This window comes from Pelodiscus sinensis, chromosome 21, assembly GCF_049634645.1.
Source record: "Pelodiscus sinensis isolate JC-2024 chromosome 21, ASM4963464v1, whole genome shotgun sequence".
NCBI lineage: Eukaryota > Metazoa > Chordata > Testudines > Trionychidae > Pelodiscus > Pelodiscus sinensis.
In genome coordinates, this window is record NC_134731.1 from 2,794,260 (window position 1) to 2,807,193 (window position 12,934).

Sequence of the window (12,934 nt, forward strand, 5' to 3'; positions counted from 1 at the left end):
GTTTATAAATGGGCCTTGGCAGCATCCCTCTTATGCTGTATTAAAGTTGATGGGGTATATGCACCCTCAGAGTCAGAGGTGTTAACGTCCCCACGTGAGTGTCTAACATTTCAATCGTATACAAGGTCCAAGGTTTAGTAGAAGACCTGATTCTGCTCAGCACCTTGCAGACATGCTATAAATCCTTCTAACATTTTTTTAAAGATAAAGGAAACCCAGTGAAAGCATCAAAATGTGTTGGGCAATGCTTTCATTGTAACAACATTCCTCGTTCTGTCCTCTTAGCTCTAAAGAATTTTGTCTGACAATCTCATAATGGGCATTAAAGATCTGTGTCCTGTTGGGCAAAATGTAGTTGAGATAAGCTGGAGCGGTTGAAGTCCATTTCCATTTTTTAAAAGACAAGACAAGACAAGCACACCCAGGAGGGAAGGAAAAAGAACAGTGGAGATGGAAAATGCCACTTCTGTCACATCATCATCTCACTGCTGGAAAAACATAGGAACATAGCAATGAGCCTTATCAGCTCTCCTGAGACATGGCAACATTTTATCTGCATCAGGCCATTGAGGGCTTTCGATTTAGCTACCTTTCTGCTCACAGGCTTACAGCAATGTTGTAAAATATTGCTGTTTTGTCCAGATAAGCCAGGCTTATTTGATAGAAAGCGGGGGGACGGGACAAGGTAGGGGAGAGGAAGACAAACTCAAATCCCAAGTGGCATATAGGATCTAGCCAGAGTCTGTCTCTAATCTATTTATTTTGTCCACAAATTAAGTCTAAGTTGTGACACTTGCTCGTTGATTTCTAGTCCCAGATTTCTCTTGCTTGGCAGGCATGATTTGAACAGTGCTTGAATTCTATCTGTAAGCGTGCTCACTGTGGGTAAGATTATCTGTATTATTGGACCATCTTCTGTCGGTGAAAGGAGAGGAGCTTTCAAGCCACACAGAGCTCTCCTGTCCTCAAACCTCCCTCCCTTCCCCCGCCATGCTTACACCAGGAAATCTTCTGGTAAGATAAGCTCGAAAGCTGGCCTGTCTCTCTCTTCACAGTTGGTCCAATAAGTTATGACCTCTCCCACCTCATGACTCTTCTGTCCTAAGACCACCATGACCTCAACAACACTGCATAGGTCATTCTAATGTTCTTGTGAACATTCAGTCACTTCTCACAGTGTGGGCCTTTAAACGTACCCTTTTATCACAATGTCCCCCTCCATAGTTCTCACTGCTTGTTCACCAGTATTGCTAATCTCCAAATCAGCTCAGTTTCAGTAGATTTCAGCTTTCAGGCTTTGATTTTCTTCTGCGTGTCAAAGAATCTCCTGGAGTAGGACCAGTTATTTTTGACTCTTACTCAGCAGCTTTGCATGTATGCTTGCATCCTGCAAATGTTAGGCAGGCAGGCAGTTCTGGCTGGGCAGGACACACGCTGTTGTTGTTCTCTCACTTAGTGATGCAACACAGAATTGCAGGGAATTCTTCTTTGTCCCTTTCTGTTGGGAACAGCTTTGCTCCCTTCCTGGCCCTCATTGACCTGTACAAAGGTGGCTCTCCAGCCATAAATAATTGGGACTTGTTTCTCACCTGGCAGCTTGGGCCACAGTGTTGAGTACCGTCAAATCTCGTCCCTCGAAATATCCAACAAACCCAACCAGTCTGAGCCCGAGGAGCCCAAGATCCGCTTTGTGGCTGGTATCCATGGAAATGCTCCAGTTGGCACAGAACTGCTCTTGGCATTGGCGGAGTTCCTCTGTATGAACTACAAAAAGAACGCAGCCATCACCAAGGTAAGGAACCAGTGCCCGGTGACAGCTGCTCGACCAGCCACAGGGTCGTGGCCCGAATAAAGGGTGGTTAATGGGTGAAATCCTCCTCCTAATGTGGGACTGTGGTTATATGAAATCCAGAAAACTTCCTGGTGTAAATATTGGGTGGGGGATGGGCGCTGAGGACAGTGTGTGAACTCTGAGGGACCAAGCCTTTGAGGAGGGCAGGGGAAGGCTCCTGAAAAGTCAGTGGGAGTTGATAGGGTGTCCCATCCTGATTGTTGTGGGGCGGCTGGCCTGGATCTGTCATCCTGGGCACAATGCTGAAAACTCAGGACAAACTCTTTTGTGGAGTAGGCAGCGCTTCCTGGAACCTGAGCAAGCGAAGGTGCAGGGAATTCTTCACTGTCTGTCATCACTGGCTGTGAAAACCTGGGAGAATCTTTTGAACTTAGTCTTCTCTCTGTGTGTAGCTCATTGACAGGACCAGAATTGTGATTGTACCTTCCCTAAATCCAGATGGGCGCGAGATTGCTCAAGAGAGAGACTGCTCATCCAGGATTGGACAAACCAATGCTCGTGGCAAAGATCTGGACACTGACTTCACAAGTAAAGCTAATTAACAGTTATTCTCTGGTTCACCGTTATGCTGGTTTCTGCCAGATCTCCCGCATAACCATGCTAGACTTGGTGTCAGTCATATTTAGGGATGTTAAATGGTTACCTGGTAAGCAGAAGCATGAGGCTTATTGATATGCTTGCCTGTTAACCAGTCCTTGCTGATGAACTCTGACAGCGGCAAGTCACACCAATTAAGTTATTGGTCAACTGGTTAAACACTAGCGTTTAACCAGTTAACCGTTTGAACATGGCTAGTTGTGTTCTCGTAAGGTCTGGCACCACTGTCTGCTTCAGTTACGTATCTGTTCTAACTGGATGGGATATCCTGATGAGTTCAAGTTACCTTCTGTAACCTCTTTTGTGTGAAGGAGGAAAAAATCCTGGTTTGTTCATGACATAGTCTATGTAGTAGCATCTAAGATCCAAGACCTCAAGTGACTTTTGATATTGACTTCATTGTTCTGGGAGGAGGGCAGGGAAGATCCTTTAAATCCAGACACTCTCCTCCTTTGTGCTGTTGACTTCCTCCATCTTCTGGAGTTTGCTCAATGCTGCACCTTCATTGTCTAAAGCTGTTACATTGGAGCCCCACAAGTCTGTCCTGTCTGAGTGCTGGACTGGGGTTTTTTGGCTGGTTTTGTTGCATGGAAAAACATGAAGCATGGCATGGCTTTTGGGGGAAATAGTAACCTGCAAGGTCTATTCAATATTGAAAGTGGTGGACAAATGCACCCATTAATTGACTGGAAGACATTCTACAAATATACTAGAAGCAAAAGGAAGATCAAGGACAGGGGTAGTCCCAATGCTCAGTGATGAGGGAGAAACAATAACAGGAAATTTGGAAATGGCAGAGATGTTCAATGACTTCTTAGTTTTGGTATTCATCAAGAAGATCGGTGACAGAATGCCCAGCATAGCAAGTGCTAGTGGAAATGGAGTAGGTTTAAAAATAAATAAAAGCTAAAATCACTTAGAAAAGTTAGATGTTTGCAAGTTACCAGGGCCTGATGAAATGCATCCTAGAATACTCAAGGAGCTGATAGAGGCAGTATCTGAGTCTTTAGCTATCATTTAGAAAAATCATGCAATTCGGGAGCGATTCCAGAAGACTGGAAAAGGGCAAATCTAGTGCCCATCTATAAAAAGGGAAATAAGAACAACTCAGGAAACTACAGACCAGTCAGTTTAACTTCTGTGCCAGGGAAGATAACGGAGCAAGTAATTAAGGAATTCATCTGCAAACATCTGGAAGATAACAAGGTGATAAGTAACAGTCAGAATGGATTTGTAAAGAATAAATCATGTCAAACCAATCTGATAGTTTTCTTTGATAACCTGTCTTGTGGAAAAGGGAGAAGCAGTAGACATGGTATACCTAGACTTTAGTAAAGCATTTGATACGGTCTTGCACAATGTTATTAACAATAAACTAGGGAAATAGAACCTAGATGGGTGCATAACTGACATATAACCATTCTCAGAGAGTAGTTATTAATGGTTCACATAACAAGTGGGGTTCTGCAGGAGTATGTTTTGGGACTGGTTCTGTTCAATATTTTATCAGCAATTTAGATATTGGCATAGAGAGGACGCTTATTAAGTTTGCAGATACCACCAAGCTGGGAGGGATTGCAAGTGCTTTGGAGGATAGGGTCATCATTCAAAATGATCTGGAGACAAATGCAAAGTACTCCACTTAGGAAGAAACAATCAGTCTCACACATACAGAATGGGAAGCGACTGTTTAGGAAGGAGTATTGCTGAAAATGATCTAGGGGGTCATAGTGGACCATAAGCGAAATATGAGTCAACAGTGTGACACTGTTGCAAAAAAAGCAAACACGATTCTGGGATGCATTAACAGGGGTGTTGTGAGCAAGACATGAGAAGTCATTCTTCCACTCTGCTCTGCACTGATTAGGCCCCAGGTGGAGTATTGTGTCCAGTTCTGGACATCACATTTCAAGAAAGATTTGGAGAAGGTCCAGAGAAGAGCAACACATGATTAAAGGTCTAGAAAACATGAGCTATGAGGGAAGACTGAAAGAAATGGGTTTGTTTAGTTTAGAAAAGAGAAGACAGAGGGGACATGAGAGCAGTTTTCAAGTATCTAAAAGGGTGTCACAAGGAGGAGGGAGAAAAATTGTTCTCCTTGACCTCTGATGATAGGACAAGAAGCAATGAGCTTAAACTGCAGTGAGGGAGATTTAGGTTGGACATTAGGAAAAACTTCCTAACTGTTAGGGTGGTTAAACACTGGAATAAATTGCCTAGGGAGGTTGTGGAATCTCTCTGTTTGAAGATATTTAAGAGCAGTTTAGACAGACATCTGTTAGGGATGGTCTAGATGGTGCTTGGTCCTGCTGTGAGGGCAGGGGACTGGACTTGATGAACTCTCAAGGTCCCTTCAGATCTAGGATTCTATGTCTGTCTTGAGTGACCATGTGCATTTTTAAAGGGTGTAAGGTGCCACGTGCTTTGGCAAGGGCCCCACAGAAATAGCTTCATAATCACTTGCAGCTGGCATCAGTACCAACACTAGCAAAGAGCATATTTCTGGAAACCTTTATCCCAGGAAGACTAACAAGATGGTGAGCTCTTATGACTTCCTTTGTTCTGTTTTTAGGCAACTTCTCCTTGTACCCTGGGATGGGACAGCCAGAGACCAAAGCAATCGTTGAGAACTTGATCCTGAAGCGAGATTTCAGCCTCTCTGTTGCACTGGATGGTGGCGCTCTGCTCGTAACTTACCCGTATGATAAACCTGTGCAGACAGGTAACCCAGACTCCTCCCAACCCTCCGTACTCAGCAGTTACTGTTTCAGTAGTCCTGTTTTAGCTGCATAGCCAGTCATTTGTGTTTGAGTGGGTTCCTCTTATCTGAAGTGAGAGGGAAATGAAAATTCTGAGGCTTCCTGGCAATAATGCTAGCCCCTTGTAAGATGGTTCACTGTTCCCTATGTTTGTCCTATCCAGTGTAAAGACTGATTTTGAACTCTCCATTGCAGGAAGTGTTGAGCGTGTTTGATCTGGTAGCCGTTAAAAACAAGCCATTGCAATGGGATTCAGTGGTAGGATCCATTTGGCCAAACTTCAGAATGTTCAGGAAATGCAGTTTAGAAACTATTCAGCCCGTAAACCTGTTTTAAGTCCATCTGTACGCTGCTATGGCATGAATTGAGTTTGCCTCCATTAAGGGCAGCTCCTCCTAATGTTCTAACCTTCTCTTTCTAGTGGAAAATAAAGAAACTCTGCAACATTTGGCATCGCTGTATGCGAACAACCATCCAACAATGCATCTGGGTCAGCCAGGCTGTACGAATGAGTCAGGTAACTGCATATGGTGTCCTGAACTGAGGTTCTTTTTGTGTTATCCACTCCTTGCAGAGGGTTTTCTGACTCTTGTCCCTTGGTACAGATAAGAACATTCCTGGAGGTGTGATCCGTGGGGCAGAGTGGCACAGTCACCTGGGCAGTATGAAGGTATGCTGCCTTCCCTTTCCCTGGTAGTTGCTATTGTACTGTTTTGTGTTGTGGAGATTGGGCTTTTTGTAATCGTGTGTGCTGCAGCCTTGTTGTGTACTTCTAGTTCCAAATAGGTGTGTGGGCAGGGTTGCCAACCCACAGAAATTTCATTTATGGACAAAATGGGAAAAATTTATGGACAGACAAATTTTTTTTGGACATAAATTTTATACTATATTAAGACGACGTAAATGGTCAAAAGTGAAAAGTAATCATTGTCATTCATACATCACAAGAACAATATGCTATTTAACTCACTTTCATTTAGTTAGCAGATGGTAACATCACATGATTCACGTTACATCACCTCAACTAAAACGTCCAATTTCTGCTGCTCCCCAGTAAAATGGCTGAAGCAGCACAGAGGAGATTTAATTGCTGTAGAATAATTGCTGTTTTTTGAAATTGTATTGCCTTTTTGTGAAATTTACAGACACCTACATTTTTTTTTTTTTTACTGTCTTGACGGACATGTCCAATTTCGGCTAATTTTTTACGGACTGTCCATAAATTTACTGATGGTTGGCAACCCTGTATGTGGGTGACTTCTCAGTTTGTAACTCTGAGGTTCTACTGTAGTGTTAAAGGAGCAGATTTTCTGGGCAAAGCTATGCCAAAGTCACCAGTTAGCTTTGGAATGAGGTTTCCTTTTAAACACTTGTCTGTGTCAACCCCTTCCCCTGTCTTTCAGGATTTCAGTGTCACGTTTGGCCATTGCCCCGAGATCACAGTGTATACCAGCTGCTGCTACTTCCCAAATGCTGGACAGCTCCCTAGTCTGTGGACAGAGAATAAGAAATCTCTCCTTGGCATGCTTGTGGAGGTGAGAGATTCATGGTTCTGAGAGAAGAATCTGCAAGGGGAGCACACAGATACTTGCAGCCTGTCCTTTCGGCTGGAGTCCCATAGTGGTAGATCCAGAGGAATGAGATGTCAGCAAGGGTGTTGGGTAGCGGCTTGGTCCTGCTCTGTCAGCCCTTCCTTGCATTGTGCATTTTACTTACCAAGCAGAGGGTGGTGCTCGTTTTCATTGCTTCTCAACCAGAAGTCCAGGGCCTCCTTGGTGGACCCCCTAAAACGTGCTAGGGTCAAGGGCAGAAGGCCAAAGTCTTCCCATAGCAGCCCAGGACACCGAGCGTACCACCCAGGGCTACTGCTAAGGCCTGAGCTACTTAGCTTTGTGGTGCCCCCTGTAGTGCAGGGCTGTGAGCAGTTGCCCTGCCTGCTGCTCCCTGATCTTGGTTTTGGACTTTATATGCGGAAAACCATTTATTACGGTATCGATGGGTCATGGAGTTTGATAGCATTGAGAGCCCCTGCTCTATTTCACACTCTAACTCCTCACACACTTGAATATCTCCCCCCACTTCTGGGTCTGAACTCTTGACGCTCTTGATTTCAGGTTCATAAGGGAGTCCATGGATTTGTTCAAGACAAGAGTGGAAAGCCGGTGTCGAAGGCCATCATTGTACTCAATGACGGTGTGAAAATCTATACAAAGGAAGGTGGCTATTTCCATGTGCTGTTGGCTCCGGGCTTACATAACATCAGTGCAATAGCTGAAGGATATCAGCAGCAGCATGTACGGGTGAGTGTGCAACCGTATCACAGGATCTCTGCTTCCCCGTCTTCTATGTGGCACACTTCGATGACTAGACTTGTCTAAGGGTCCTACTCAGTCTTGTGATTTCATCTGTTTAGAGTTTATTAGCTGCTGAACAACATTGCTTTTCAGCCAGGTGTGGCTGTGTTTAATTTGTGCAGAGAACATCCCAGCATGATCCCTTGGTGACATAGTTCTAAGATGTGGCTTGCCTCTGCATCACACTTGCTGCTGTTGGGCAAATCCACGTGACTTTCATGTGCTTCTCTCCTACCTAGATGTTCACACAACATTAAACATTCTCAGCCTGTGCATTTTTCCCCAGGTACGTGTGCACCATGATGCTGCCAGCTCTGTGGTGATCGTGTTTGACATGGATAACAGGATATTTGGCCTTTCAAGGGAGCTTGTGGTAACTGTAGCAGGTAATCTGAGACACCCTTTGTTTGAGCACATCCGGGAGATTGACAATAGCTTTTTCTCTTCCCCCTGCCCCTCCATCCTACCACTAAGTTAATTTGTGGTCTTTAGCCATTCCCCTGCCCTTTATTCTAGGTACATTGTTTATTCCTGCTGCCTTAGCCCACAACATTTATGCCTGTTGGTGCCATATCTGCAGCTAAGAAGGTGGATACTGGACCTCTCTGCAGCATTCTTACTGGGGCCCTTTCTGAGTTGGCTAATGAGGGGGGATGGCAATAGCAATAGCAATGGGAAAAGCTTACATATGACAAGTCTGCGTTTCTTGGCCATGGGAGTAAGGGACAGTATCATTCCTTACTCTAGGCCACATTGCAAGCAGCACAGCTGGCTACTGCCTGACCACTGTGTTGGCCTGAAAGAGTGCAAGGATAAGGTGGCTATCAAGGAAAGGTTGAGTTTAACCTAGGGATGTGAGTAGTTAACTAGCAGCCCCCCACCAGATGCAGGAAGGGGGTTGCTCCAGCCCACCCCCTGTTCAAGCGGTTAACTGGTTAAACCTGTGGTGTCCAACCAGTTATGAACTAGCCACGCTCACCCAGCCAAATAGCCACTAGTGGCTAGCAAGTTGGACACCATGGGTTATACATAATGTTTAACTGGTTAAGTCAGGGTGGGACAAGAGGCTGTCAGCGGGTTGGATCTGCCCTCCTAGCCCTCATCTAGCCCACAGAAGCTCCCAGCCCCACCCCAGAACATGTTGCCTGGGAGGCACAAGCCCTTTCAACTCCTGCTATTTAAAGGCCCCACCCTTTTCGACCGAGGCCTGCAACCACTTGGGAAATTTTTGAAGTTGGCCCCCCCCTTCAAAAATCATTGCCCACCCCGGGTTAAGTGATTAAAGTTTACATCCCTAATTTAACCTTGTGCTGGGCCCAGCCTTGCCCATCACAAAGCTGCTGCATAGGAAGGACCCTTAGCTGAAGGCTAGGAGCAACATGCACTGGCACAGTTGGATGAAGAAAGCAGCTGCAGTTCCTCCCTCTCATGCGCACAGCTTCTGCCGTAAGCGACAGGGAGTCTGCAGGCATCCAGTGGGAGTGCGCACGCATTCACATGGTCCTTACTTATGTGTCTTCTCACTGTCAGGTGCCACCATGTCAGCACTGGTCCTCACAGCCTGCATCATTTGGTGCGTCTGCTCCATCAAGTCCAACAGGCACAAGGATGGCTTCCATCGCCTACGGCAGCACCATGATGACTATGAGGATGAGATCCGGATGATGTCCACCGGTTCTAAGAAATCCCTGCTGAGCCACGAATTCCAGGATGAGACGGACACTGATGAAGAAACATTATACTCCAGCAAACACTGATACACGCCAGCTGGAATGGGAAGCTCCCTACGGACAGGCCCTACAATGGGGGGCTCCTCTTCTACTTGAGATCAGGATCATTAGCTTGCAGAATGTGTAAGCTCCAGAGACGTGGGTGGGAGTTCTCAACCTCCCGTGTTCTTATTTGCTCCTTTCCTACTAGTGCACAAGTCAGCAGACGTCGGAGGCTGTGGATGCTAGGTCGGGGTTGGAGTTCCATGCAATGGAAACACATGGAAGGCAATTTATTAGTGAGCTCTGGCAGTCGGGAGTTGCTAGCAGTTTCCGGGCAGTCCAGCCTGCTGCAGGCATAGTGGAGTAATAACCAAATGCCTGGTGGGGGCCGTAGTACTAAGCTTTAAAGCCATTATTTATCTCTCCTTTTTTTGATTTTTTTTTCTTCCCTCTGTACATTTTGGGGAAACCTCGATCAGTTTTGGCCAAGGCCTCAGCTGCACTGCTGGTGAATGGTATTAGAAATGGACAGTGAGCTTGGCTTTCGGTTGCTTCACCCCACTCCAAGGGTGCAAAGGTTCTGTGGTTTTCTCTGATCTATTTCAAGCGTCTAATGCTTTTCAGGTGTGTGCAGGGGAACGTGTTTCGCACATGGCCTCTCCATGAACTTACCTCTGTATTGAAACTGACAGGCGGGAGAATCTTACCCAGGCATGAGATGCTCCTCCACTAAAGGGAGGGAAAGCTACAGTTCTCTCAGTAGGAGTTGGGTGTCTGGTAACACTACAACTCTGCCATTCTCTAGTTAAAAGAAAATCCTCAGGTTCACTTGCACCACCTTAGACAGAACCCCTTTTGCTTCTGGCTGGCCATGTAGCCAGCCAAGTGACATGTCCTGTTGCCTGTCCTTGAGTGGAGACTAGCTAGTACCTGGGAATGGGGAGTAACAGTAGCATGACAACATGCTAAAAGAGCAAACAGCGGTAATCTCAACCCATGGATTTGTCTAGACTCTAAATACAGCTGGCTACTGACATGCCTGTTCAGGTCTGCCGGAGTCTGAAAAGTACTTAAACTTGCTGCTGCTTAGGAAACACAGCTCATGTTCTGCAGCCGCATGGGACAACTTGTGGATCTCCATGACGGCCTCTGTCTCAAATCCCTTCAAGACTTAAATTCCTTTCCCAGGCCCATCTGATACAGAAAAATGCCCATTCCTGACACGTGCTATTGTTAAAAGCTGACCCTTTTGCTCCCTTATTGAACCCTAACGTTGCTAGACATCCAGACAGCAGGACAGGCATTTTGCTGCTCCAGGACCACAAGCAGAGCTTTTGCTGTTTCCGAGGGGAGATGGCCGCTGTCAGTCACCAGAATACATCAGGAGGGAAGGGGTGTGTGGAGAGGGTTTGGAACAAGGGTAGCTCCTTTTTTGGGATAGCACCTGACATGTAAACAGGAGCTCAACTCTATGCATAAGGCTCTCTGTGAGAGAACACTTGTGAGAGAAAACTTGGATTCAGAACTTAGGCATTGTTGGCACTAAAAGACTCCTTTAACAAGGGAGGGCTTGTGCTAAGATGGTCTAAATCAGACCTCCCAATACCTGATTGATTCTTCCAATGCCTTTAGCTGTCTTTCTAGCTTGCCTCCACTTTGAGTGCGCTAGCGCTCAGCAGCATGAATCAAATGCCTGCATTGTTCCCTTCAGGAGTATAGGACTTGCAGGAATTAAAGATGATTTCATTGTAAAGGCCGGGCGCTTGCATAAAACGAGTGATTCACTGGTGCATCCACTCAGTGTTGTAGCCTGGAGCAAAGAAGGAAATCCTTTTGTAAGACGTGAGGACCAGCATTCTCCAGCCTTTGCTGTTTGCACCCAACAGAACCGCGCTGTGCTTGTGGAAATGCAGCTCTCAAGGGAACGGCAGCTGAGATCTGTTTGTAACCCACCTGTTTTTACTAAAAAACTAAATTCTGCCAAAGGTTAATGGGTGTTTGTGTGCAGTCTTTCCCATTAGTCTCTCCCTGGCTCTTCTGAGAACTTCAGATGCTAACAAGATGTCAGATGTCACCTGACTTGCATTTGTTGGATGGAACAGAGTTGATAGCTCAGTCCTCTGTCAAGCAATGCTCACGCTACTCTCCAGTTACCCAGAGAGACTGGAACTTTATGGTATTTATGCCTCCAACTTTTGTTAAAACCATTCCATAGGCTGCCAAGTTTGGGGAGAGTCTCCAGTATGACCTAGATATGGCTGCTGCCCTGGCTGTAAGCCTGCTGCCCCAGAGTATCAGCAATGGGTCTGACTTAGTAGATTAGTCATTGTCTCTGCTGGAAAGGTGTGGACACTGCCACCTAGTGGGGATGAGAACTGAACTTTCTTGGTAGAGAGTTGCGTCTCCCATGTCCTTCCCTTTCTTAAAAATAAGACTGGGGCAATTCTGCCAGATCTGAGGGTATTTATGCTCCTCTCCCGGGAGAGGAGTTCTGCCTGAACATTGCACATCGTGTACCAGATGGATCTACTCTCCCCCCCCATATTATCTGCTGGAGGCCTGTCTGAGTTATTGGCTCCATTGAGCTGCCAAACTGGAGAGAAGGTCATTGTGGAAATGTGTTAACATGGCAAATGCGTTTCTCAACCTTTTAACAGAACACTTGGCAAATACACTGTTAGGTATAAAATGGGATCAGACATGGAGCTCCTGCCCTCCTTATGCTACAGTGTTATGGAGCTGCTATTGCTATATCTTCTCTCACTCCTGCAGGAACCGCAGATGTAGTATGTGCCAGATTACAGCTGTGCTGAACAAATGACTTGGCTCCATTTCTTCTGCTCTCGGCCTATTATGCAGGCTGCAGTGGGCTATCCCTCAGTAACATTAAGCCTGCCTGACTTCCCGAGCTCTTGCTTTTGAGGCCCAAAGTAAATCCATTTGGGTTTTCATATTAAAGTTGGCTTTTCAGACTGATCTTCTACTTCTAGCTTTTCCTAGTTTGATGCCGGGTTCAGTGTGGGAGTTGGAGCATCCTTTTTCTGCCCCACAAGCAATAACTCTTGTCAGAGGTCTACAGGCCTTTCAGAGCATTGAATTTACCCCATTCCCTCAGAGAATGTATTTTGAACTATCTAGCATAGGTGAATACATGTGAGCTAAGTTGGTGTGAATTGTTTTGTAAATATGTGAGTGAGACTTTTCTAAGCCAGATGGGGTGAGTGTTTTTGCTTAGTTCTTTATGGGCAAATATGCAGCTCTTCTGTGGCATTGGCAGGCAGGTATTTTTTGTATTGATTTTGCTAACCAGACTGCCTTCCACACCCCTTCTTCCAACACCCTAGGCCATCTGTGACCCATCTTTAACAGCCACTGTCAGCACTCCTCTTTGTGGAGGTGCCAGCATCACCCATATGCACTCATCTCTGGAGTGCATAGGTCTATGCACTGTGCCTTCAAAAGTGAACTTTTAAAAAGGGACTTAAAATGGTTGACTTTTAGTTGAAAAAAAGAAACCAATCTGTGTGCCATGTGAGACCGCACTTTCTCTACCAGGAGTGTGCTCTGTTTTTTACCTGTACACTGAAATCTAATACTCTATTAAAATTATTTTGATGTCTTGTGTGTGCTTGTCTCAATAGCTTAAATCTTGAATACATT

At 45.6% G+C, this 12,934-nt stretch overlaps 1 protein-coding gene across 1 annotated transcript in view; it reads left to right on the top strand.

Annotated features, from left to right (window-relative positions):
- Positions 1–12,898, top strand: part of CPD (carboxypeptidase D) — a 37,011-nt gene extending 24,113 nt beyond the window's left edge. Inside the window, exons 13-21 of the mRNA XM_075904622.1 lie at positions 1,597–1,792; positions 2,245–2,380; positions 5,022–5,171; positions 5,630–5,725; positions 5,814–5,878; positions 6,612–6,743; positions 7,323–7,508; positions 7,849–7,948; positions 9,093–12,898. Of these exons, the coding sequence (XP_075760737.1) occupies positions 1,597–1,792; positions 2,245–2,380; positions 5,022–5,171; positions 5,630–5,725; positions 5,814–5,878; positions 6,612–6,743; positions 7,323–7,508; positions 7,849–7,948; positions 9,093–9,319 (1,288 nt within the window). The 3' untranslated portion in view covers positions 9,320–12,898. The remainder of the gene's footprint in view (positions 1–1,596; positions 1,793–2,244; positions 2,381–5,021; positions 5,172–5,629; positions 5,726–5,813; positions 5,879–6,611; positions 6,744–7,322; positions 7,509–7,848; positions 7,949–9,092) is intronic.
- Positions 12,899–12,934: the final 36 nt, after the last annotated feature.